Genomic DNA, 27,902 nt, shown 5'->3' on the forward strand with positions numbered 1-27,902 from the left:
CTTCTCCAAAACCGTAGTTTTCTTGCTGACTGAATAAGATTGTCCTCCAGGATTGTCCTATATTTTGCCACATCATACCCTGTATCTGAACAAGCCTTCCAGGGCCAGCTGCCGAGAATCGTTTCAGGTGCATTAAAGGGCCCATTGGTTAAAAGTAACTTTTTGTGAAATCTTTTTCACGACATTATGACATTTTCCATGTCATTACAGAAAACAGTATTCTGTCTTCTATTCTTCTTCTATCCTCATTATGACACCAAAACCATAGCATGTTAGAAACAGTTTCTCACAAACCTAATAAAAAAATTACTTTTGCCTTAACAGATCATAATCTCAATTAATCATATAACATAACATATAAATATAAAATATGTTTATCTAGACATGTACTGTAATAAGCCATCTCCTCATGTATGCCTGTATACACGTTAAAGATTGTGGTAGAAGTGGTACGTTGTTATAAAAAGAAATGCTGTTGTAATAATAACTTAATTAATTCGTAAGCCATTTTGTGACATGAACTCGGGGCAATGTCTGCTGAATCACGCCCAGGCAGCACAAAAGAGGAGATTGTCGGTTTTTAACACGCCTGCTGAGCATGCAAGAGCCACGATGTCACACAAAACGCACACTGTAGACATTGCAATGTTTTGTTGTTACAATCCCATTCGCTTGCAGTGAATTGTCCGTACAGTGACCTGCTATATTCACACATGGGCTCAATTTAACATTGCACAGAAATCGTACTTGAGAGCTAGCTAATGACAAAGTCTGCTAAATCTGCAACAGTTGTTGGACTGCATTCTCACATACAGGCAAGGTCTAGATATGTTTATGTGTATGTAGGGTTAACCAGTGCTTGTCTGAAAACAGCTGTACTAATGTGTACTAATGAAAAAACACTCCTTACTACAGCCTTATGACATGACCTTTTTGATGTTAACTGCACCAAACAACATAATTTTCCAGCTGTCTGGTAAAACAGGGTTTGTGTGAAGCCTGATGTTCAGTTGTCTTTCAGTTTCCCACCATTACCTTGAGCTGGCTGGCATAGTGGCCCAGCTTGATCTTAAGCAGAAAGCCGTCCTCTCCTCCCTGAAGCTGGGCCTTCCTCTGCAACTCAGCCACCAGATTGTCTAGCAGGCGTTTGGCTTTGGCCTCCTCTGCTGGGTTGTCCAACTCCACTGAATCCCTGTAAAACACAAATAAATATTTAGATTTTTTATCAATTCAAAGCTGATTTCAAAATCAATGCTTCTCAATGTAGGGATACATGGACATGTAAAATTTGCTGGGATCTAATTTTTTTAATTTTGTCTAAAATCCATGCTAAAAGTTCACTTGCCTAAATGTCAAAAACACACCATTAATTACTAAATCTGCATATATGACAAATTACCCTGTATACATCACAATCAACCTAAAATTGTCAGCACTATATGCCTGTAAAAGCTTCATGAATACTGATATACAAATATTTGCTGTGATTTGCTGTTTACTAGCTAAAGTCTGAGAGGCAGAGCTGTTATAAAGTGGTCAGACGTGTAAAGTGGACAACTTCCATGCTTTGCTCCACATCATCAGAGAGACCAAGCATTGGCATCACTGTCCAGCCCCAACCTCTCCTTTGCATTTAGAGAGGGTAAGAATGTAGGGTTAAGCCCGAGTCTGATGCTCCGCAGTCAAATGTCACAGATCTAAATGTTTTGGATTAAATATCAGAGTTGGCCTGTATCTTCTAAAATAGAGAGGCACATGTGAAATGATTACTGTGTTTCAAACACAATATAACACAGTTGGCCTTTATGTATTTTAATTATCTACATTGTCACAGATATGAAACTAACTGTGTGTTGTATTATATCAGAAAATAAAAGGCAAAGTATAGCTAAAGACAACTTACATACAAACAGATTGATGTTTTAACCCACAGGCTGTGTGTCAGTGGTATAGGAATAAATATCAAGGTCTTGCGTACCAGAGCTGGCTTTCAATCCACTGGGCCAGATAATGTCGCACCTCGATAGGGAAGTGCTGGCCGTATAGGGCCTGCATCTGGTGCAATGCCTCACCCTGCAGCTGCTGGGCCTGGATCCACATTGCCATGGTGCTCCTGTAGAAGCAGACGAGAAGCAGAGAAGATGCAGAAGTAGGCGGGAGACTGGGGTTCAAATCCCAGCTATGGCTACATCCAGTAGGGGTCCTTGGGCAAGACCTCCTCACGCTGCCCTGCCTACCCTTGTAACATGTAATGACTTGTAAGTCGCTTTGGATAAAAGCGTCTGCTAAATGACTGTAATGTAATGTAATGTAATGTAATGTAAGTAAAACATACAAATACATGAAAAGAGATCAAAAGAGTAGAGCAAAAGAAAGCATTATCACAACGTTCTATTGGGACAAATGTGTGGGTTGAATGGTGATGTGCTTTACAGTAAACAGGTATGCTAAACTAGTCAGCAGTACCATAGGGAGGCAAAGGTTTCTCTTCCACTCTTTAGATCACTTTAGTTAAAGGCATGCAACTATGTACAAAGAACCCTGAAATGATTCCAAAATTGTACCTTATTCATCAGAGCAAAGACTCTCCTTCAATTATTTTCTCAGAAACATCCTCTTCCATTTGGCACAGCAATGCAATAAGCAGAGGTATTTTAATTAATGTAAGATAAAATGTTATTGTTCCCAAGGGGAAGTTTGAAAGTCATCTTGGCAACATTAGTGATCTGCCTTGTGTTTGATGAAGGGCAAAGAAAATGCAACCAGAGAGTGAGAGATTACTGAACACACAATTCTAACCTAAACATAGGGGTGGTACTATTATCTATGCTACTTACTTTGTAACAGCCTTAAAGCAGAGTGGATTTAGAAGGCTCTACATTTATCTCTAGAGCTTGGCCAAGGAAAAGGGCCACTGAGTTCCTCTAGTTCCCCCACCCACATAATAAACACACCTTTATTACAGTCACTGTCCACTTTGTCCACCAAACAAATAAGATGAGGATTTTTAAAAGAAGTGGGGGGGGGGTTCCACATTTATACTAGAAACGTTGTTGCAACTGTCAACTGTGAACTAAAAGAGGGACGTTCTATAAGATAATGTACTACACTATCTTATAGATAATGTACTACACTATCTTATAGATAATGTACTACACTATCTTATAGATAATGTACTACACTATCTTATAGATCATCCTCGCCCTCCATGCGGGAGACTGGGGTTCGAATCCCGCCTCTTGTCTACCTCACCTCCTTATGCTTAGTATGCCTTTGCCTTGCACCTGCAGTAAGTCGCGTTGGATAAAAGTGTCTGCCAAATGACTAAATCTAAGTGTAACTATCTTATGTGCTGACTTTGGTCTACACACTTATGACTAAAAGACATAATGGCGTGTTTTTGACAAAGTATGCCATTTCTCTGTGGAGTGATTTATATTATTTATTAAGTGAGCGGTAGAAGTCTGATCAATGCCACTTTCAGTAGAATCTTCTTCAAATGGTCTGAAGCACGGGGATGCTTACTCTCTTAGTAAGAAATAGCTTAGCTTCCTAGCATCACTGTACACTGAGACTGTCTCGTCGGGGGACTGTTCACATTAAGCAAACTTGGAAATGGCTACCTCTGAGTGTTGCTCAACACATGTACAACTATTGAGAGGCAAGGCGCTGAATTAACGTCACGTTATTAAGGCAGGAGAGGCAGCGCGACGTTAGCCGTTAAAGAAGGGAAGCTACTCCACTAGCTAGCTTAGTAGGAAGACTCGCCGATACTGTGTCGTTACGTTACAGCGCTCGACCAAAACTTCACTTTCATGCGCCACAAGTAGCTCAGTTAACAGCTACGTGTTTACTCACCTTTCAAGAGGCTACAGCACAGCTCACGGTAATACCATGGACAAGCAGTGGACAGCACACACAACTTTTAAACCTTACGCAGGTTAGTTAGTGTGAGTTACATATCGCATCGCCAACTATTTTATCGCCTGTTCGTTTCTGGGAAAGCAGTTGTTGTTGTTGACCAGCATCAAATCAAGAAAGAATGTTAAATACTACTTCCGCTTTCAAAATTTCAAAATAACAACGTTATTAAACCACATTAATATGACTAATAGAACTTTATCGGCCCGTGGCATCTGTTGTAGTTTACTCTGTATATAATAGAGTTCACAAACAACGTTGTTGTTGTTGTTTTCGCACCGATAACTCTAGCAACAATTCTCCGTTTTTCGTACAGAAACTCTGCATTTCCGGGAGTATTCATGCTAACTTCCGACAGCTTGCTACAGTCCTTCAGCTCTCCTATTTCCGCTTTTAACCGCACCTCCAGCCCACACCCAGCTGTGTCAAACAGAAATCTGTTTAAGTCTTAACAGTTTATTCAGGCAGATAAATAGAGCTTTGGACATTCTGTGATGACGAGTCCTGTTATTATTTTTATTGATTTGAAGGTTTTTAACTTTTTACAGGACAGATGGTGTGGAATATATCCTGCTCTGCTTTCCACTTACATCGCTGACATCATTTTGAGATATATTTATATATATATATATATATTGTAGTGCTTGTGGTAATAACGATTTATGATCGATAAAAACATTCCATATACATTTTGTAATGATCAGTTTGTGTCCAGTCTTAATTAGTTTGCTAACATCCAATAAAACGCAGACATTGTGAACCATATAGCTTTTATTAATTCAGTCATTAGTGGTTAAGCAATGAAACATTAAACAGGAACCAATTCACAACATAAAAACTAGGAAACAGTTGTGTCATCTACATTTAGTTTTCCATCAGGCTCAGGACAGCTGCATGTTATTACAGCTTTGTCACACATGGCTTTGTTAATCTGCTTTAAGTGACCGAGCCTTTAACCACTGACCATCTACCACAACTGTGCATGAAAAAGCTCGAATGTTATGTTACTCAAGAAGCTGTTCTAGATACAGAAGAAGTGCAGGCAGGAGAAGGCTTTCTTGTAAATAAAATCAAAATGCACTGTGATCTGCAATGGCAGTGTTTCACATTATATACAAAAAAAAAAACATGTGTCTGCTCTAGAAGCTAAAGTTTAACAGTTTAACTACTGTGGCAGTGTGGTTTTATTTCACTTTTATATGTTTTCTAACTTTGAATTTGCAAATTAATCATATGCCTGTTTCTTTTTTATCTCCTTGACAGACTGCTGTGGTCCATCTAGGGTGTACAAAAGACAAAGGACAGGTTCAAGCACCGCTATCCTGGCTGGAAATAGTTTGAGAAATGCATAGGTGGATGGAAGTTTATCATGAATGTGCAAAAAGAATTGCAGTCAGAGCAGAACATTCAAGACTGACAAACATTAATTCATGAATTCATTCTTGCAAGGGATTCATAAAATACCTCCAGGAATGGTGAAAATACAAAACACATTTATACATTCTTACAAACATGTAAAAGTAGAGGAAAAACTAAGTGGCAATGTCTAAATTCAGTTGGAAGATCTGGTGAAATGCACCTTTATTCTGTAGCAGAGAAAACTATAATGAGATGACACTAGAGGTCAGTGTCAGATTGCAGCTACGAGTCTTGTTACGCACTGTGAATTGACAGGTCCCAAGAGTACACAATGTTGATACAGTTGCTCTGTCAGAAGTGTTTGACATTTGCTGAATGTGTCCTTATCTATGAAACTCAAAAGAAGAAAATTATCATAAAAATAATCAAAGTGAAATGAAATGGACCTGTAGTGTTTTGCAGACCTTCATTTTCATGGGCCTGGGCTATCCTTTAGGAGCATAAATGTACTTTTGCATGATGTTAATTGTGTGAAAAAGGTGTCCGCTAATGTATGTTCTGTCACTAATGAAAAAGAGATAACATCAGCCTAGTGAAAAGTGTGATCACATATAAAATTGTTATAATATTATATTCAAATGTGAGCTGTTTAAAATGTAGACTTTATAACAATCACTGTGCTTCTAAAACAGTGGGTATTCATAGCAAAGTAAAATTACACCTTAGTGTTTTAAAAACCCAACAACAAAGAGGATGGTAATAGATGTAGCTGGAATGGTTAATGTTTCTAAAGTACAAGGGATTTCTGGATAAATATGTACTCAATGTGTTTATGACTTGTGAATTTGGCTGTTGAAAATCTGCAACAATGTTATTTTATCCATGAGATTATTTCCTTTTTTCACAAATACAGTTTGAAATTTAATGGTTGACCATTCTCATCCCACTAGTTGTGAGATGTTAGTGTAGTGTCTGGATTGGAAAATAGGAAATAAAAAATGAAATGCTAATAAATGAAATGTTCTTACAGTGGGAATCATGGTGTCCTCTCTGGGTCTTTTAATCATGGCACTTGTCCTATTGCCAATCCAACTTTGCCAAGCCCCTTTTACTACAAAAGAGTTTTCTGTTCCCTTATCCTGTTCTCTTTCTGCAATCATCTACACCCTCTTAACACAAGTAGAGGCTAAACACCCTTTGAAATGCTTTTGTAAATACAGAAATAATTTCATCATGCTCTATAATGATCAATTTTATGCAAAAAGTATTAAAGTTGTTGAATGGTAATAGTGTTTTCTCCAACTTGGGTCTCATTTTTGTTCTATTCCGTTTGTTGGTGACACTATTGACTGTATAGCTGCAACGGTCATGGAATGTGACAACCTGTGAACAAGGCAACCACTGACTCCTCGTTTTTCCTACTCTTTGTGCCATGTGCACAGTATTTGTAAGTTAGAATACTGCCTGGGCTTTATTTTTTTTGGTAATAGTTTGGCCACTTAAAGGCAGCACAAAACCTGTAAACACATTAACATCCTAAGAAGCCAATGGAGAATTTGGATTTAAGGCATATGGGCTATCAGACAAATAGACAGGCTTGAATCCATTGTTTAGCCAAAATTATTCTAAATAGAAAAATGAAATAAAGCATTGGCAACCCATTGGTTCACCTTTGAGTTACAATGCTTACCATACTTGTACACTGTGGAAGGCTTATTACTGACATTTTGATAATCTAGAACTATTGGCTGGATAACCATCTATGTGACTGTATGACTAACTGATCAGATTTATGATCTGGTTTTATTCACCACTGACTTTGGTGAATAAAACATTATGACAACTGATCAAAAAAATGAGACCCAAGTTGTATTCAGCTGTAATTATTCTTGAGTAATCTTCTCAATCTACAGAATTTATTTCAGTTTTTACAGAACTTCATGGTTGGTGCAAAGGATTTTGTTTTGGATCGCTTTATCTAATCGCTGTCTCTGTCTTCATTCTCCTCTAGGACATCATGGCTGTCCTCCTCTTCATCCTCGTCAGCCTCTTCCTCCTCCCCCGCCCCATTCATCATCTCCATCTCAACCTCCACCGCGCCCTCTTCTAAGGCCTTGTCCACCCCGCTAAAGGGCTCAGCATCTTGGGACACTTCCACCATCTCAGTACCATGGACCACCTCGACAGCTCCCTCACGGATTTTCTTGACATGGAAGGTAAAGGGGGGCACCTTGTACACGGCAGTCTTGGAGCGGGCGTAAACAACATGGTCTGGTGTAAAGGCCTTCTTCACTTTGTCACGGGATGTCTGAAGCTTCTGCTTGCGTTCAGGGTTGACGCTCATGCGTGTCCCAAGCTTCCCCATTTTCTTCTCAATGTTGTGACGGGTCTTCTCCAGATTCTCCTTTGTCTTCTGCTTGGTCTTTTCTAAGTTCTCCTTGGTTCTCTGCCTGGTCTTCTCCAGGTTCTCTTTTGTCTTTTGCTTTGTCTTCTCCAGGTTTTCCTTGGTTTTTTGTCTGGTTTTCTCCAGGTTTTCTTTGGTCTTTGCCCTGGTTTTATCCATCTTCTCTTTTGAGAAAACCGTCTTCAGGTTTTGCACACGCTGCAGACTGCTGCGCTTGATGCGTTCAGCACGAGACTCCTCAACCGCCTCTTCAATATCCACCCCATCCTCATCAGACGAGAGATCTACATGGGGTTTGTCCACCTTCTCTCCCTCTTCTCCATATTCTCCGGGCTCCTCCACAGCTTCCTTAAGCTCTAGCAGGCTGCCTCCTCTGCTTCCTGACACAGACTCAGAAACTTTCATGGATTTAGAGATGCTGAGTTTTGAGGGAACCTTCACTTCATCCTGCAGAGAAGACAATATAAAGATTGTCAATACAAGGTGGAAATATACCATTGCTGTAAAACCTTTTAGGGTTGACATGGCTAACAGCTGTTTAAGTTGTGCTTGTGTGCCCCTTGCAAATGTGAACCCAGTGTTTCTCTTCTTTTTGATCTGGAGCCCACTATGTTTGTCTCACATTTTCTAGTATAGTGGGTTTATGTGAGACTTTTCATTCAAAACAGCTGCCTGCCACTGATAGAAATTAGAAAAATGAGAGAGGTGGGATTGTTGGGATTTCTTCATTAACCTCTATACCTCAGTTATTTTCTATAAGGTCTTAAATCTTACACTGTAAAGTATTTCGAGATTACTTTTGTTTTTGTGCTATATAAATAAACTGCATTCAATTGAAATTTAAGTTTTAAGTTTAAATGCAGTCATTTAAGTTAGCTTACAGTATGTTTTTTTCATTTAGGATTACTGGTGATAGGAATGAATTGTCTTCACTGTTTATGATATACATGTGCATACACACACAATAGAGACATTAGAGGCCAGCCTATAGAAATACAGGCTGGCAACATTATAAGACTTCAGGATTCACTAGTGTATGTCATACCAGAGTTAAGGACATGGACATGACAGGAAAAAAATCAATTGTCCCCTCAACTGTCTCAGATACAAAGCAATGGAAATGGAAATTATGTGGGTTTGTGTTTGAGTGTAATGTAATACAATGCATTACAAAGTATGTTAAGGGTGCATGTTGTACACCTGGGTATGGCTATGCATATGGAAGCCAGACCCCTCTTTCCCTTACTCTCTGCTTGCTTTTTAATGAAGGGATGCAAAGGAGGGGTGGGGGTCTTCCTCTTTCCATCACAGCAAATCCTCGTCCGATTGGGCTCCTGAATGTCTGCATAAGGGCCAATACTTGTGTGCATTGTCTTTTTCTGTCCCTGTACACTGCCTTTATGGTCAAAACAGGAACACAGCAGTGCCAGAACAAAAGACCACCGGGAAAGGGTGGGGGTTAGGGGGAGGGAAGGTTTGGAAAGGAGAGATATTTTTCTACTGTCGTGTGAATCAAGTAATAGCACAAGTGGGCTGATGCTTCTGGGTCTTGGAAAACCATCTGCTCAGCAGGAAGATGATAGCATCAAAGTATTGACTGGAAGATGGAGGTATGAAAGCTGAGGGTGTGTGTGTGTGTGTCTGGGGGTGGGGGTAGCTATTGTATTCTGATGCTATTTAGTGTGACGTAGGTTTTATAGGTACTGCAGGTGTTGTACTGCAGTATCTTGGGTAAACTCGACCTTGGATGAGCAGCTGTGCTAAGGTGGTGGTGCTGGAAAATACTGTACCTGCCTCACCAAAATTCAATACATGCTCTTTTACTATCACAGACAATACAGTGGGTGATGAAAATCATTTAAGCAACAAGTCCCTGATGGTCTTCTTCAAGATAGATGTTAGTTTCACTTTCTGACTGTGAACAGAGTACTTCCTTGACGTCTTACTCCAAAGTGTTAAGTTAATTGTGCTTCTGCATCAAATGAGTACCAGCAACCTCCGACTCTACAGTGAAGGCTATGCATAGATTTAATGCATAAGCATAAATCAAGCTAATCAGAGGCATGTTTCATCTCAACCAGTGTTTAAGTGAAATTCAACCAGCTATGTAACAGTTATGACAAAATTTTATGTAAAAGCATACTTGACTAATACGATGACGTCATGACTGGCTTTCTCTATTGACCCCCTATACCAAACCAATCCCCCCTGCTTTGGTTTTCCCTCTGACTTCAAACACAAAGCACCCAGTTGATAACTCATAGTACCTTCATCACATTATATTTGTATCACTTGTACTACAGTGGTGCACAATTTTTAACAAACACACATTGCCAAGACTCACTGACTTGCACTGAACACAGGTCAGAGGGTAATCCAGCCTTCTCTTACATGTGTTGAGTGACTGCTCAGGAACATATGTTCAAATGATGGCTGCCTCTAACCCCTGATAATAGCTTTAAAATTTAGGTTCACGTGGACGCTTTTCTTATCTTTGAGGAGCCGTGGACATGCACACAATGTGATCCTGAGAAACATGTGTCTGTCAGCTCAGAGTGTAGGAGGTCACAGGCTAATGTGTTGGCATAAGAATAAGCAAAAGCAAAAGCAAAATGAAAATATGTGCTCCCTGTCTTTGTGTGTGTGCCTGAAGTCCATGGAAAGAGTGTATGGGGATGTGTTGACTTCCTGACCCTCCTAATTTAATGGGACATTGTTCTTCATGAGGCTACTGCAGCAAAGGCAGGAAGGTACACTCAGAGCCATGGAAAATAGACGAATGAGGTATGTAATGCTTTGAGCAAGAGTTTGTGTGTGTGTGTGTGTGTGTGTGTGTGTGTGTGTGTGTGTGTGTGTGTGTGTGTGTGTGTGTGTGTGTGTGTGCGTACATGCCTGTGTGTGTATTATCCTTTTCCCATAGCGTTTGCAAAACATACACAAGTAGGTGATTTTCATATCTGTTTACAGTTACATTACAAAATGACAGTCGAGAGGGAAATGAGTTGCAAAACACACTGAACAACAGTGTGTGTGTGTTTGAGAGAGAGAAAGAGAGAGAGATTGGCAGAGAAAGTAATATGTCTTGGAGCAATGTTATGTCTCTATGTTGTGTGTGTGTGTGTGTGTGTGTGTGTGTGTGTGTGTGTGTGTGTGTGTGTGTGTGTGTGTGTGTGTGTGTGTGTGTTCACATTGAGCTGGATATCTTTGTTTCTTTGTTTCTTTCTTTCCTGCTTGCACAGTGACTTGTGGCTGGTGGAAAAATGATTCATCTAAGAGGGGTTTTCAGTGCCTTTACTCTGGCTCATTCCCTCATTTCACATTTCACACCCACTATGCATTCATGCACTAATGCATGAATACTCAAAGTATGTTTGTTTTTTTATCCCTCTGGCATAATACATGATAAACACACTGTTAACAATATAGTCCTTAGGCACTTTTAAGTTTCTTTGGATAAAAGCATCTGCCACATGACTAAATGTACGTGTAACTATGTTATGTGCTAAATTTGGTCTACACACATGTTATTTCTCTGTGAAGTGTAAATATAAGCTAGAATTTCAGTCTTTTACATGTTTGTACATACAGGGAATTTGACTATGACTGTAAATGTTGTAAGAAAAGGCTGCAACTGTTGCATCATGATTGTTAATAAGATTAATTATGTGATCATCTATGTAGGGTGGCCAGAATTTAGCTGGCGGGTGGCCATGGCCCATTGTTACTGGTACAATAACAATGTACACATGTATGTACAGTATGCAAGGACAACAAATATGTGACTATTAGGTGAGACAGAAATGCTGCCATTTACTGTTCCATCATCATATGTTTCATATTACTGCTACATAAAGCTGGTGAGACATTTTATTAATCGTTTCCTACTCACACAGACACCATAATCAGCCAGAACACAAACTTCACATTCACACTACACCAACAACAATGTTGACTCGTTGCAAAGGCAGCATTAGACATCCTTCAGCAATTATACTATTACACAAAGTAAGAGGAAACAAAGTTGTTTTAGGATGCTTTTAGTTGGTCGTCTGCAGGATCAGTATTCTGTATTGTATTGCAGTTCAAAACAGCCGTGTATGTGTGTGTCAGCTGCTGCTGAGATCAGCTGGCTGATGCCCTGTGTTGTCAGCACAACACAGTGTTTCTGTTGCAGTGAGAGTGGGCAGCACCAACTTTTCTCTAGTGCTAATACCAGCTTTTCTCTTTTACATTTGATGTTACCTGATCAGCCATTCAGTCACCTACAGCCAAACCATCGATCTATCAAGCCATCCAAAAAGAAAACGTCACTAAAATGTTCTGAACTGTAGTTTCTGAACATTTTCTCTCAGAGCTCTTGGGCTCTACTGCTCACAATTGTTCTACCTGAGAAGAAAATGGGTTTGCATGCACTGATATACAAACATTTTCTCCTAAACATGAGAAGTAGAGAGCAGCAGCTGAAGTCATTTCAAGATCAATTAACCCTAGAAGTGAAAAAATCTAACAATTGAAAATCAATTGTGCTCAACAGTTTCTTCTGCCCATGGGGGGTTTGAGAAACGGTGTCGCAAAGATAAAGTCTTTACAATTTTCCATCTGCTGTGCATGTATCAACTTCCTGTCTTAGACTAAATACTGATTATTATGTTTTTTAGCTGAAGCTGTTGTGTGCTTCATTTCATTGGTATCACAGTGAAGCGTCTGATAACCATTTTGTATAAAATCTGCCCTGCTAAAACTAGCCATTTCCACTTTTACTGCCTCCACTCTGCAGTCAACAAGTAGTTGTACATGTGTCTCTATGGTAACAGTGGTGAGCCGCTCTGGAACTGTAATGTTTCCATATAAAAGTAAAAAGATGCTTTACTAAAAATCAGCAGAGCCAGAGAGCAGAGCCTACTGCTGCTGGACGTGTGTGTGGGACGTGGAGCACATGATGGAAGCTTTCCACTCTGCCCACAGCGCAACCACTCATCAGCCAGCAGCAGAGAGAGAGAGAGAGAGAGAGAGAGAGAGAGAGGGATTCCACTGAAACACACCCTCTCTGTTTTTGTTTTCCTGTTTAAACTCCAACCACCAAGAATTCCCCTACCGCTGTGAAAAAGCCAGTGTGTGTGTATGTGTGTGTGTGTGTGTGTGTACCTGTATGAGCAATACGTATAATGTGCTGTGTGAGCTGTGCAAGAGTGCATTCCATTACACACACTCGCAGTGAGGGGATTTTCCAGTAAGTCCAGGAAAACAGGGAATCCTCATGATACAACTGCTGATGTAAAAAGGAAATGAGACCACTCTGAGAAAGAAATGAGGACAATGTGTTTGTTTTTCAGGAGCTTTGAAATGACAAAACCACCTTTCTTAAGATGAGCTTTGAGTACCAGTTAGGTAGAAAAGTGCACCATTACCATTTCAATAAAATAAATAATAAATATATAATAAATACAGATTTCTATCAAACTTGCAATGGTGAACTTTCTTATCGTTGAACTACATTAGAAACAGCGACATGATTGGACAGGCAGTATTACAAACTGATATCTGTTAAAAAAAAGATTCCACTTCTCTTACATGAACAACCACTATGTCTCAGTGACAGACAAATACAAACTACCTGCATGTGTTTTGTTGCATTTTGAGTAAACTAAGCCTTAACGCTATTCTTCACATTGAGGTTGTTTGTAACAGAGAGAAGCATTTAAAGCAGTGATTACAGTTGTCTTATGTCTTCCATTAGAAAAGCAGTCCATAAAAGAATTATGTCCATGACTTGGGTCATGAATGATGAGGTCAGGAACAGAGAATGAGACAATAATGCATATGGAGAAAGCCCTAAGATCTAACTAAAGCTTGCAAACATTAACAGCCTAGACGCAGTCAATTATTTTGCAGACCAATTAAGGCTGTAACTGCAGCAGTTCCAACACTAGGTGTATGCACTTTTGAGTACAATTCTCATGTGAGCGCCATGGGAAAGAGTATGACGGTCACACACTACATAAAACTCTGGGGAGGGAACTCTCTGCTCTGTCCTGTTTTTCATTCGTCCTCTTGAATCATAGACATGGGACCAGAGAGAGAGAGAGAGAGAGAGAGAGAGGGAGAGGGAGATTGCTATATTAAGTGATGGCATGCCACAGGTCCCTGAGGGGGGAGAGCAAGCGATGAGTCATCCAGCTGTACTGCAGCACTATGGCAGTAGCCTTCTCTTTCTTCCTTCCTTTCTGTCTTTGTCTTACTTTATCGTCTCTCTCTTCTTTATATCATTCATTCTCTTCTTTTTTTTTGTCTCTATTCATGCTTGGCTACGTTTCTTTCTCCCACCTTCCTTTGTTTCTACCGTCTATCTTTCATTTAGTGACCCTAACTGAAGAATGAGACAAATCGGCGTTTACGGCTCCATGGCAACAGAACAAATATTTCTGTGCCAGTTTACTCACTTGGTTCTGATTCAGTATAACTTGTTCTTGACCAATAGCATGGCGGGGCAGGCTACTTCTGCGGTGCTTATTGAAGCATTTTAAAGCTGAGTTGCAAATATTATTTCCATAGACTGTCATGACTCAAAATACAACAACTAAGAGGCAGCTTTAAAAACAAAAAATCAAGCAGAAATCACAAAAAAAAAAAAAAGCTATGAGTCATGTTTTGGGTCGAAGACACCAACCACAAACTGAGTCAGACTTGGGGCATTTGTAGCTTCATCCTGAAGCATCCAAGAATGTAGCACCACTAAAGATTTCTTCAATTGTTTCCAGGGCTCCAGACCCACGTGTGTGAGGCAGCTCTGAGCCATTTTCACTCTCATCACTTTCAGCTCTTTCTGCAAGACACAGCTCGCCATTGTCAACGTAAGGTTGTTTTTTACAACATACTTTGGGTTGTGGGTATTTTAAACATGTACTTTCATGTAGGAGCACAAATAAACACAGACACATATATACACGTACACACATGCAGTCACACAGACACACAGTGCTTTGCTTTGCAGTGTGTAAACACAAAACCCCATCATTAATAATTCCTCCTCTGAGTGACAATGAGCCAAACAGATACTATATACTATTCCATAAAAGAGCCAACCACTTAGAATTTTTACACTTTACTCAAAATGATAGGATGAGCAGCCTAGCAGCACTGTCCCCCTTCTCTTTGGCCCTCACTGAGTATGTGTACTGTTCCCCACACTTCTGATTTGGACAGTGAGGAATGACAGTGGTCGTTCCCATGGCCACCCTGTGTTACTCTTTCCAATAACAATGGAGGAGGTTGTGTTTATGGAGAGATTTATGGAACTGCAGAAGAAGTGGTTTCCTCCTCTGGTGTTTGCTCCTCTCCTGCTCTCTACAATATGTCCCCTGTTTGTCCCCTAGCTATCAGGAATCTTGGTTTGTGGATGAGTGGTACTTACGTTCACATACACTTACTTTAAGGGGACACACATAGAAAGTCAGCAAAGACTGTAATATCCTGACTTTACACCATAGTATGTCAGGCAATAACACAAACAAACAAATAAACAAACCCTTGTAACAATGACCTGGAGTCTTAGTTTGTGGGTGTGGACTAGCGCTACCTTGACTGACAAAAACCAAGCAAACGTTTTAAGTTGTGCTTATGTAAGCCATGCCTCACCCAGGATCTTTGGATTTGAAGGCATCATTGGAACTGGCTAACACTTGTGTTCATGAGTCTACAGTAGGTAAAACATTGAACAAGCAAGTTATTTGGCAGGACACCACAAAGGAAGTGGCTGTTTACTAAAAAGAACCTTGCTGCATGCCTGTAGTTTGTTAAAGAGCGTGTTGACACTGCACACCAGTATTGGCAAAATGCTTTGTGGACTGATGAAACAAAGTATGAACTATTTGGAAAAAAAACACACAGCACTACACCTGGCATAAAAACGGCACTGCATATCATCATGAAAACATTATTTAAATAATAAAGTATGGTGGAAACATCATGATTTGTGTCTGCTTTGCTGCACCAGGGTCTGGCCAGCTTGCAGTGATTCTGATCCACAGCTGCAAGAAGAGCCTGGTTAAGGTTTGGGCGGGGGTGGGGGGGGGTCAACCAGTTATTAATTCAGAGGGTTCATGTACTTTTTTTACTAGCACTATGAGATTTTTATGGTTGTTCTCAATAAAGATATGAAAAATCATCATAATCAAATTATTTATTTTTTGTTATTATTTTGGGCAGATTCGATTTCTTAATACTTTTGACTTAGATGAAGATCAGGTCATTTTTTATGACAATTTAATGCCGAAGGCCACAAAATTCCATAAGGTACACATACTCTAAATGCTCATGTCTTAAACTCCACAACCTCACTTTATATTGGAGCTTTTCTTTCTGTAAATTTGTAAATTGTAGCTAAAACACCATTTTGCCCCCGTTCCACTTTAACCACATAACCAAATGTATTGAGCGGTGATTCATAGAATAATCCTTTTCCCAAATGGGCATAACACATTGTGCAACCTTAATAAAATCGTGGCCACAATCCACACAATCATAACAGATGCTTGGTTAACAACTCAAAATGAGTCCCCCTGATGACCTCTCAGTCCTCACAAAAATAATCAGCATTATAAATAAAATAGCTGGAATGTCACTTTAAGATCCATATCAAGCTCAGTAGAGGGAGTTAAAAAGCTTACAGCACCTGGTATTCACAGGTGGTTTTCTCAATCAAGCACCAACTTGGCCTGACCCTGATATCGACCCACACTTTGAGCATCATGAAGATATGTGTTTATGTTGATTAAAACATTTCTGGTCAAGAAGCACTGGTTAAATTTTATCCATCAGCAATAATTACAAACACAGCCTATTACAATGAGAAACCAGGTGCAGTCTTTTTATTTCTATTTCTATTTTATTTTTGCTACTGCACTGCTACAGCACTCTAAAGCCAGGGTTATGTGAGAACAAAGACATTGTGCTCCAGCCAGATGGAACTAAATGCAGCAGTAAGGGAAAATGTAAATAGCTCCAACAAATAAACAAACTGGATGTTTTAGACTAATAACTGGAACAGCTAAAGACCTGAAAGAACTTGTTACATCAAGCATGTCAGAAATACACCAGCTAAAAAATTTCCACTTTGGTATCCTAAGTTTAAAACCCTGACCATGGAGAAGAATTCAGCAACCATAGAGTATCTCACCTTCAGTCAGATGCTGCATTGAGTTGGGTATTGGGTGATTGAAATGCAAAAAGATATCAGTCAGCAAGAATAATGTTTCTGCTAAACTACTATTATTACCACAAATTTTTATTTGTATTTTTATTTGTATGTGGACAACCCAGTCTCTTAATTAGTAGTCGTCATAATCAACACCATAATAATTTCCTAAAGATGAAAGGTCATTATAATTATATTCAGTTTATTTCTATAGCACCAAATTAAAACAAATCTCATCTCAAAATAACAATATAACATTGTAGAAAATCCTGCAAATCCTCGCTGAGCACCACTTGGTGACAGTGAAGAGGAAAGAAAAACCCTTTAATTAAAAAAAACACCAGCAGAACCAGGTGGCCATTCGCCTCAACCGGCTGAGGCTCTTGCCTTAGTAGTGAATAGAATGAAATAGTAAATAACTACACAAAAGGGTGTGAAACTAAACTTACATGTATTGACAATATTGCCAGGATTAATTCACTGTTTAATCTGCACTGCTTCTTATGGGATTGTCTCAACAAAGCATAATCTCCATGTCCACAGTATTTTGGACATGGAGGTCATGTTTTGGCATATTGTATAGGATGGGAAATCTAAATAAAACCTTTTCAAAAAATAAATATGTAGATAATATTTTACCTTAAGTGTTAAAAAAGTGATATTAAATATTAAACATTTGTCATAGAAACAGAAGATAGGGTGACTTATTACAAATGTCCCTCTGTTTAGGGCTAATAATCTAACTAGCCATGAGAAGAGTCAAAGCTGGAATCATGAGAGTTGATCATATGAGGACACAAACTACTTTTTTCAATAACCACAGCTTTTGACTATGAGTCATCTGCATCTGACTCATGGACATAGACTTGTGGAAAAGCTTTCGCTTAGAAATAAGATTTGATTTGGGTTAAGATAAGGACCTGGACTATCCTGTAACAATATCAAGTGACCAGCACTGAAGCACGTCTGATATGCATCTTGGCATAGCTGAAGATGATGTTATATTTAACAAACCTTTTCCACAAGCTATTAATTCTACAAATATGTGAAAGTAGTGCAGTTGGATTGAAACCTTAAACAGCCCCCTTTAGAAGAATTTGTGTTTCTAATGTGTCCAATGTGAATTTTAATATCAAGTCTATTCTGTGATTGCTTTTGTTTTTTGTATGCATCCCAACACTTCTGGAGCATCAGTAATTCATTAGTTCATACATTGTTGAAACAGGTGAATAGTAAATCTACAGTACTTTGCAACATAATAAAAATACTTAGTCCTCTCCAATTACTTCCAATTTAGCTGTGTGATGTTTGGGTTTTGCTTTGTTTTCACTAACTGTACACGTTTTACAAAAGATAAACAGTTCTAAGCTTTATGCTCAAAAATATTTGCTTAAAAATATATTTAATCCACACATCCACAACACTGCTTGTGTTTGGAAGATGGCACATTGTCTGCTCTGCTGGCAACATATAAAAACGGATAGAATACTCAATATACATTATACAGTATAGGACAGGAAAAAAAAATGTATTCTTTAATAACAGGAGGTATCAAACCAGTCACTTCTTGTAACGATAAACTGAGCTATTCACCTATATGTTGGGGAATTTTATACTGTAGGTAAATGAAATAACACAACCCATACAAGCTGATGTGGTATGAGTGTCAACAGCAGTTATCTGACCTCTGACTTGTATCAGGACCGCAATCTCATAAAGGTATGTGATAGTTGCTCCTGTTACCTCCCTCTGTTCCCTGTGTTGTCTCACTCTCCTTGTCTCCCTCTCTCTTAACTGTTATACCCATTTTATAAGCAAGCTCTCGTCCATGTCTTCACTTCACTTCACTGCTTTGCCTGACATGTACACTACCTGTATGAACTGTACAAAGGCCAAAAATACTCCTCCAAAAAGCACTGCTCCCAGCTGAAACAATGTTCAACACAATCGGCCTGTAAACTGAGCCAGGAACATTTCTGGCTCACTTGTCCAAATATGGACCTGGACGGACCTGTGAGAGAAGAAGGGGATCACTCTTGATGAATTTACAAGGAAAACATTACTGGGAGTCTGATCTCTCACAGGCTGTTGGTGAAATGTGGACTTTACAGCTCTGGTTTAGATCATTTGACAGCAAAGCATTCAGAATAGCTCATTTGTAAATCTTTTGGATGAAGCTGATCACAGTGAAATAAGATGTACTGTTAATTGATATGTAGAGAGAGTGGGGGCAGCAGGTGTTTTGGGTGGTGGTAGAGAGATGAGTAAAATCTGTTCTGACAGACACAAAGATTCCTTTAAGGTTCAGGAGAACAGAACAAAGGAGCTAGGGGTTAGGGTTATCCAATAAGAAATATTTAAAATGTAAATATTTAATTAATAACATCTTATAAATACCCTATATTTATTTCAGCAAAAATGTTCAATTCAATTTAAGTCAGTTTATTTATATAGCGCCAAATCACACCAAAAGTGATTTCCAGGCACTTTACCGTGTACGGTTTAAAAGGTTACATAATATAGCAATATAACAATATATAAAAGATGAGCTGAGTGCTGATGCTGAGTTGCACCTACTCTTTTAAAACGATTGGGTTCAACTCAAAAATGCACCGCCAGAGTAATTACTTTTGTCATCTATGGTTTTTGTACCACACGTTACTCTGAGATTCATTCTCTTAGGATTCCCTATGGTTTTATTTTGAGTGTGCCAGTCCTGTTATATTATTGTGTAATGGATCACTTGCATTAAGTTAAGTTAGATGCTGACACCTAACATCCCTATGACCATAAAGGTGAAAAGTAAACAAAGTTTTGTGAATAGGACACATGATTTTCTGGTTGATAACACTGCAGCGTCACTCCGAACAATACTCAATACGTCTGCCTCTCTAAAAAAAAAGTAGTAGTGAATCAGAGGAAGCTAGCTCCATGGTACAGTTTGTATTTGTACGACCTTACTCATACTCACAGTCTAGTTTAAATCTTTTCAGATTTAAATCTATCAGATAGATGCATCTTATCTATCAGTATGTGCATGTCAATAATGAGTCTTCCATGCACAAAAAAGTTAGCTACGGAGTTACACAGGGTTCTTTGCTTGGGCCAATTCTTTTCACTCTATATATGTCCTCCTTGGGCAATATTATTAGGAAACACTATAAATTTCCATTGCTATGTAGATTTACAATGCTGCAGCCAGAGTTCTGACTGGAATTAGCTAGAGAGATCATATTTCTCCTACATTAGCTTCTCTCCATTGGCTTCCTGTAGAATCTAGAATAGAGTTTAAAAACACTTATCATCACATATAAAGCACTTAATATTAAAGCTCCATCATAGTTCCATATTTTCCAAGCAGAACTCTACATTCAGAGTGCAGGTCTACATGTGGTTCCTAGAGTTTCCAAATGTAGAATGGGAGGCAGAGCCTTTAGCTATCAAGCCCCTCTCCTATGGAACCAGATCCCAGATCAGGTTCAGGAGGCAGACACCCTCTCAATATTTAAGATTAGACTTAAAACTTTCCTGTTATAAAAAGCTTATAGTTAAAGATTCTCTCTGAACCATCTCTTAGTTATGCTGCTATAGATTAGTCTGCTGGGGGACCTTTTCTGACATCTTCTGATACACTCAGCTCCTCTTCTCTCTTCTCCTCTCCTTTGGTCTATTCATTCAAATGCTACTATTGCATGTAATTTCTCTCTCCTATAGTTGTGCATGCTCCTCTCTGTCTCCCTCTCTCTGTTCTCCTTTGCAGGTGTCCACGGCCTGGAGCTGTACATCTCCAGAATGCAGTTACTGGCCCTACCAACCTGCCCGGTGTTTTTGCTGCTTGCTGTCATTGTTTCATGTTGCCTGCTGTTCTTTTCTCTTACCCCTTGCCTCGAGGCAGATGGCCGGACACCCTAAGCGTCGCCTTCCACTCCACTGCGTAGTGCTTGCTCAAGTGGGGGTTGTTGGGTTTTCTATATAATTCTGTATACAGTTATATTTTGTAAGGTCATAAACCTTACACTGTAAAGTGCCTTGTGATGACCTCTGTTGTAATTTGGTGCTATACAAATAAAATTGAATTGAATTGACGATACTGCTTTGAGTAGAGAACTTCAAACATCAAATGTCCAAATGCACATGGCTTTAATTTAAATTTTATTTTAATTTAATTTAAATATATTTGATGGTGAAAGGATAAATTATATTGATCATTACATAGAGAGGTGTGTGACTTTCCTAATCAAGTCCAATTAGTATAAACAAACACAGTTGGACTCAAATGAAGGTGTAGAACCAGCTCAAGGATGACCAGAAGAAATAAACAGCACCTGAGTTAAATATATATGTCACAGCAAGGGTCTGAATACTCATGAACATGTGATATTTCAGTTTTTCTTTTTTAATAAATCTGCAAAAAAAAAAAAAATCAACAATTCTGTGTTTTTCTGTCAATATGGGGTGCTGTGTGTACATTAATGAGGAAAAAATGAACTTAAATGATTTTAGCAAATGGCTGCAATATAACAAAGAGTGAAAATTTGTGAGATTGAAAAGAGTGAAAATTTGACAAAAAGTCTGAATACTTACATACCCACTGTATGTGTTTTGATTTTGACGGATTATTGTGTAAGGGCACATTTAAACATTTTACTAAAAGATTAAAAAGCACTTGCAGGCCACACTGTCCCACTAGCTAAACTTGCTACTGTATCTGCCTGTTGGCAGGATAACTAACGTCTACACATACTAGGAGAAATATTTGTTTTTGATCACTGACCGCAAAAATGTGCAGGGCTTTTCTGTTGTGCGTGTTCTGTGTGTTTTAATCAGGCAGAGCAAACGTCTATAAAACTGGATGAGGTAACATCTCACACCTCACACAATAGCCCTCTCTGTATTGATCTCAGTCTTCCTTCTCGGAAAGGTGAGCACTGCCAAGATGGTTTACACTTGGTCAGTAGTGAAATTTTGCATGAAAAGGTTTTATTCTAAACATAAACTTATATTGGCCTCTGCCAGTAAATCTGCAGTTGACGGTGACTGTGCTGAAATTGTCACGGCCTGCAGCCTTTACTTCATGTTTTGACCACTGTGTTCTCTGCCTGTGCCTCTGCCTCTGATTACCCAATCAGTTTTACCTTATCTCTCACTCTCACAAGCAGGTCTGCAGCCCTTTGTTCTTCGCCAGGTTGTCTGCATTCTAACTACCTCTCTGGACCCTGTGACCTGTTTGCTGTCGCTTGGATTGCTTTTGGATTTCCGGACCTCACTCTCTGTCTGCCTCTGGTATCACAGTTGTCTATGGATCTTTCCCTCAGTATTAGTTTCTCACAGAACCCGGCCCACACCAGCCACTCACTTTTCTCAGGATTCAATTCCCCTGCAATTACCACCTCTCTCCATTAGCTTTCTTGCCATCTTCCGCTAGTCACATTTCTGTTGTCGCATTTATTCAGTTGCACTCCCTGTTACTCCCTTTTGTGACAGCGTGTCTCCATTTAGATTCCATGATCACCTCCAGTCTGTTACAACCCTTCAGCTCCAGATCTTTACTTTCCTAGCCTCTTAAAATAAAGCCTTTAAAAGAAATTGACTGTGCTCCAAGAATAACTTTAACAATGAATACTTGACTCTAAAATAACCAAATAAAGAAAGAAATGAAAAAGAAGGAGAGGTAGTATTGGGACATTGGGCAGGGTGGGGCAAGTTGGGGAAGACATGATGTGGAGCGAATTTTCCTGGTGAGTGGAGGAGCAGTGGGGAGGGAGGAACAGGGCTGTGGCTGGTTCCCCATGAGGAGGAGGTGGAGGAGGCGAGCAGAGGTTAGCCTGGAGAACTGGGGATGCCTGTGCTATGAATCAGCTGTCTAAATATTGCTTGTGCTCTTCATTGCAACACACCCATCCACTCCCTGTACAAAGGGGATAGACATCTCTCCTTCCAGTTTACCTTTTGCTTTAATTCAACCACATGTATTATTCCACCCTCCTTACACTAATGGAGTGAGTATATGCCAGCTTCAGTGAGATACTATTTCTATCACTGTGTGCTCCCTGCGTTTCTTGTCACATTCCAGATTGGATCCTCAGTAAAAGCTGTATAAGCTCCATTCTCTGGCAGCATGTGGATTCAGCTGTCAAGGAACTCAGATGTAAGGGAGTAAATCTCAGCCTTACTGGAAATCGCCTTACGCATCATACAGTAACTTGGGCTACTCCAACATACCACTGGCTTGATGGGCTGTTTATGTTGCATTTGGCATTTTTGACTGATCTGTACCAGATTGACATGTAATTTAACCCTCATGCCAGAATATTCCTAGAATGGAAAAACTAAACTAAAACCAGTGAGAAACATGTTCATGCAGAGTTAATCAGGTCGCCAAGTGTTACTTTCGGCTACATGATGGATCAGAGGGAAGACTGGTGGAGTCAACAGTCATTAATATGCTCCAATGCAAAACCCTACTGCTGATCCTTGCTGTGTGAGCATGGCCCCCAGTAACAATGTGTTTTTATCATCAGCCGAGTGCCAGGGCAGTGCTTTTCCCCAAGGCAAAAATAACGCTACTACAAAACAGGGCTGTCCAGCAGTTTCCACCTCACACAGCCTGAAGAGAAGCAGTTTGGAAAAAATCTGAGAACACAAAACTTTTTTTGGTAGGGCTACATGTGACTTATAACTATCTCCTATTAGGTCATAACCCCACAGGGGAGAAGGTTATTACACAGGCACAGAGAATATATTATGTTTATTTCATAATGAAATGTCTGCACAAGAAGAGATATCACTGTGGAAATACGTCTTTATAGATAAGTATTGTCATTACAAATTGAGATACCACTTTTTTTTTCCTTTCATTGTGCAATGTTTGGTGCAGCGGCTGCTAAACACCCAAAATGTAATAGAGTGGAATAGAAAAGCATTTGGTGAGGAGCAAGACAATCAGAGGGGGTCTCTGCATATAGTATGTGATAGCTTAAGGTAGTATTAATGTGACGGGGGTATTTCTTTCAGGTTACTAATTAGTTGATGTCATGTGTTTGAGCTACAGCTCAGATGTTCTGTATATAAGATATTACACTACCCCAGCAATAGCGATGTTACGCTAATGGAACCCAAAGAAAATGTTAGTAGCATTTACTGTATACATTACACAGTATGTTACACAGTATCAGACATCAGCACCAATGTAAGCATTTCTTTGACATTACGTTATGTTGCAATGTGCTTACATGTGCTTGTAATGTGCTTATGTAGGTGTGTTGCTCAAAGGCATGTCAAGAGAACATCTGGCTCTTATTGATCAAACTGGCATATATAACATACTGACAGTCGACTGTTGAAGGTAAATACACTTTCGGTTATTTCTGCTTCAATTATCTGTCCTACAACACATCTGAAGGCACCAACAGCTAGACCTTGAGATTGAAAACAAAAAGTTCTTAGTGATGATTGCATAATAATGTCATAACTGAAGAGTAATGACCAAAGAACATACTGTGCTGCACATTGTGAATTGTAAAAACGTACTTGTCGGTGCTCTGTTACAAACATATGCATGTACTTCATCACATGTAGTGTGCGATACTGGTTTATCATCTAGTCAATATATTGGTTTGGTTGTGACAATGTGCATGTACTGAAACCTTAAAACAGATTCACAGCAGTATGAAAATAGTAACTTGGTCAGTTTTGTTTGTCTTTCCATGATGATCGTTGGAGTCCAGCAACCAACAGTGCAGCTGCAGATGACTCTGTACCTCCACAAGGTTCAGTGTTTGTGAGCGTAGATGTGATTGTGCACACAGGAATAAGTCAGTGCTAATAACTGTCAGCAAAAACCAAGCATTTAAATGCTCACACATTGTCCTCAGTACCCAAATAAATAGTGTTACGGGTTTACTGGGGGTGTTGATGCAGCGTTTCTCTGTTTACTTCAGATTTTGAAAAAATCTGTCCTTGAATTGCGACAGTGTAGCACAGAAAATAGAAAACAGAACAACTCATTGTGCTTTGCCTTTTTTAATGAAGATGAATCTAACATTATGTCATAGCTGGCAACCTTAAACAAAGCCAGTGTTTTGAATTAGTAAGGGAGCCAGAGATTCATTTCAGGGGGAGTTTCTCTTGCCACAGGGCCAAAGCATTTGGATAACACTAGCAAATCCCTACAGTTTTCACTGTGTGCTATTTTGAGTGAATACTGTTGGAAATGTACAGCCTGCAGCTTCAAAACATTATTATAAACTAATAGAAATGTGGATTTATGATCCTTCCAGGATGAGAACATTTTAGTCATCCTGCTCACTCAGCATGAAGATGAAGATAAGCAGTTGTGCCCTGCTCATCTGCAGATCATTATATACAAAATCTGGTATGCCAAGACAAGTAACCAATTATATTGTGTAAGCATGTCTGAATAACAGTAATACATTCAGAATTATTCTGGACTGCTTAAGACTGAGAGAAACAGGCCGAGTGAGGTCAGTCCAATCACGATGTCTGAGTTAAGGGTGGAAACTCTGAATATTCTTGCACCACTGTGCAAAAAGCTGCAAGCTATTACACATCACACTGTGGCCTCGCGGACTAAAAAAAGAAACAGGAGGGCTCTTCTCAACTCGCCTCAAAGGGGGAAAAAAAAGTTGTTGCTCTTCATCTTTTCAAATAAACATCTGCCTGTTAGAGCTTTCCTCTCCCCTGTACCTTCATCTCCACTGTATCTCTGTCTTCTCTGCTATTTCTTGAGCTGGCTTGTAGTATTTTCCATCTTTGTTTCATAAAAAAAAAGAAGGGTGGGGAGGGTGAAATGACTTTCCGAATGGATTCTGCATGACTTGGGCAGCCAGCTTGGCTCACATGTGAAGGCTTGTATTCTATATTCCTGTGCATAGTGTGCTATGGAAGAAAAATAACTTGAAGTCACAAGTAGTGGATACTACAGTAGATCTAGGGTGTGGCAGGGGTGGTGTATCAGCAAGGGGAGCATAGCAATCAATGCACACTGCAACACCTCCAGTAGGCAGCATAAACAAGGTTAATCAATTCCTTAAACTAATGTTTATTGATCATACAGTAATTTCACATGGAGACTCTGTTCAATGCTGTTTGTTATTAGATGCTATTTTATAATGAGTCATTTGTGAACACTCAGGAAGAGTGGCACAAACCAGGATGGAAAATGTCTGGAAGCTGTGTTTTCTGATTACTGTGTGTGGTAATGTATCAGGTAATTGTTTCCATAGACATATGTGGATCTTTTGGATGTATACTGAATTATTCTTTTGGTTTTTAGTGTAGAGTATTTAGTATATTTTAATATTTATACATAATACAATTTGTTTGCTGGACATACCACAGCTCAGTATGCAGTTTAGTGTGTTACTGGTTCTCATTTAGCAATGCGCACACACACTCACACCAATGGCAGAGCTGCCATGCAGCTGACCTTGATAAGAGTTATATTCTCTTATAATTAATATGACTTTTTTTTACTTACTTTACTAGTTCATTGTTCACTTTGTGCCCTCATTGATCTATTTCTATATAATATGTGCACATTGTTGACGCAGTACTAGATTTAATTGCTTTCATTGTTTTGTTTGTTTTGCCAATGTGTGTATATAGTAGAAGGCTGATTAAGGGTGATGGTATATTTAGGATATATTTAGGATAAGTGATGTACATAAAACATCAGTGACACAAGTTTTACTCACATTCAGGAACCTAAACATTTGTTTGGTTCACTTGTGTGCCACACCCATCCCTAAGTGTTACCAAGACCAAGTGTCATGTACACACACAACCTTAACCTCATATAGACAAAGCACACACTGATGCATGGAATTACACACAGACTCTATCCCACCTGGTAGATCATGACTTTAAAGTTGCGTCTCTTGAGCAGCTCAGCCTCGTTGTTCTCCAGCTTCTTGATCTGGCCTCCTTGTTTCTCCAGGGTGGCACGCACCGTTTTGACGTTGACGCTCACCTTGCGCACCTTCTCCATCATCTTATTGACACTGTTGGATGTGGTGCTGTGGCTCTTGGCCAGTTTGGTCAGCTCACCCTGGATGCTGGTCACAGAATGCTCCATCTCCTGCTGTCTGGATTCCAGCCCACTTTGGGTCTGCTGGATCTGGTCCACTGCCCCGATGATCTTGTCAAGCAAAGAGAGCACCATCACGCCGTTCACCTGTGTGTCCAACTTCAACGCCTCATCCTTGTCTTCTGCAGCATCCCCCTCTGCACCCACGGAGGACAGCTCTTTCTTGGCTGCAGCAGCAAGGGCATCGTCTTCATCATCTGAGGGTGGGAGGTTGACCTCATCGTCTGAGATCTCAGTGAGGGTCTGAGGCTCCAGCTGGGCAATTGAGGATTCCAGTGCTTCCATGGCTGCCATATTGGTGTATTTGTAGTGTACAGTTAGCTAATCTACTTCTTTTAGTCTCCTTTTCTGTCCGTTTCTCTTTCACCTGCTTCTTCTTTTTCTTCTCTTCTTCTCTTCTCTTCTCCAGACCTGTTCTTTTTTCCTTCCTTCTTCTAAACTGGCTTATCTGTCTCTATGTTACGTGCACTTTGTCTCCCTTTCTCTCAGTCTGCCTGTCCTGTCTACAGCAAATACCTTGGAATCACGCCAGTGTACAAGGAAGCCAAGCAATGCTGGATGTTACCACACAAGCGCTGGGATGTGAATGCCACACCAGACTGAGAAACCCTCCAGTCAAGCTACAGCCAGCAGGGTTTTTTCTGTCCAGCCCCACTTTTTCCACTGGGCTCTCCCCCTCCTGAAACCCCTCCTGCTCTCCGCTCTAAATACACACAGACATACAGAACAACTCCACCTACAGCAAGTAAGTCCACCCCCTTGGTCCAACCCTTTCCCATCAGCATGGTTAGAATAGTTAGACCAGAGCTGTGCCGATCCGCTTGTGTACAAGCTGAGGCACAGCAGAAGGAGGAATGCAAGGCAGGAACCGTTCCTGTTTTCACTTCTTCAGAGCATGTTTAGTGCATGAGAGGCAG

At 39.8% G+C, this 27,902-nt stretch overlaps 2 protein-coding genes and 1 long non-coding RNA gene across 3 annotated transcripts in view; 1 reads left to right on the plus strand and 2 right to left on the minus strand.

The window, feature by feature from the left end:
* Positions 1–3,996, minus strand: part of LOC113156389 (signal transducer and activator of transcription 5B-like) — a 30,744-nt gene extending 26,748 nt beyond the window's left edge. The window contains exons 1-3 of the mRNA XM_026351508.1: positions 3,859–3,996; positions 1,979–2,113; positions 1,036–1,192 (exon numbers count right to left, since the gene is read on the minus strand). Of these exons, the coding sequence (XP_026207293.1) occupies positions 1,036–1,192; positions 1,979–2,106 (285 nt within the window). The 5' untranslated portion in view covers positions 2,107–2,113; positions 3,859–3,996. The remainder of the gene's footprint in view (positions 1–1,035; positions 1,193–1,978; positions 2,114–3,858) is intronic.
* LOC113156391 lies at positions 3,416–7,120 on the plus strand. Its single transcript, XR_003298298.1, has 2 exons — positions 3,416–3,940; positions 5,185–7,120. It is a non-coding gene; the product is annotated as an uncharacterized LOC113156391 (long non-coding RNA).
* Positions 4,675–27,671, minus strand: LOC113156390 (caveolae-associated protein 1-like). Its single transcript, XM_026351509.1, has 2 exons — positions 26,746–27,671; positions 4,675–8,131 (listed from the first exon to the last, which is right to left on the minus strand). Exons 1-2 carry the CDS (start codon positions 27,277–27,279, stop codon positions 7,259–7,261), a joined length of 1,407 nt encoding a protein of 468 aa, XP_026207294.1. The 5' UTR covers positions 27,280–27,671; the 3' UTR covers positions 4,675–7,258.
* Positions 27,672–27,902: the final 231 nt, after the last annotated feature.

The sequence above is a fragment of the Anabas testudineus genome, chromosome 19 (assembly GCF_900324465.2).
Source record: "Anabas testudineus chromosome 19, fAnaTes1.2, whole genome shotgun sequence".
NCBI classification, from domain to species: Eukaryota; Metazoa; Chordata; class Actinopteri; order Anabantiformes; family Anabantidae; genus Anabas; species Anabas testudineus.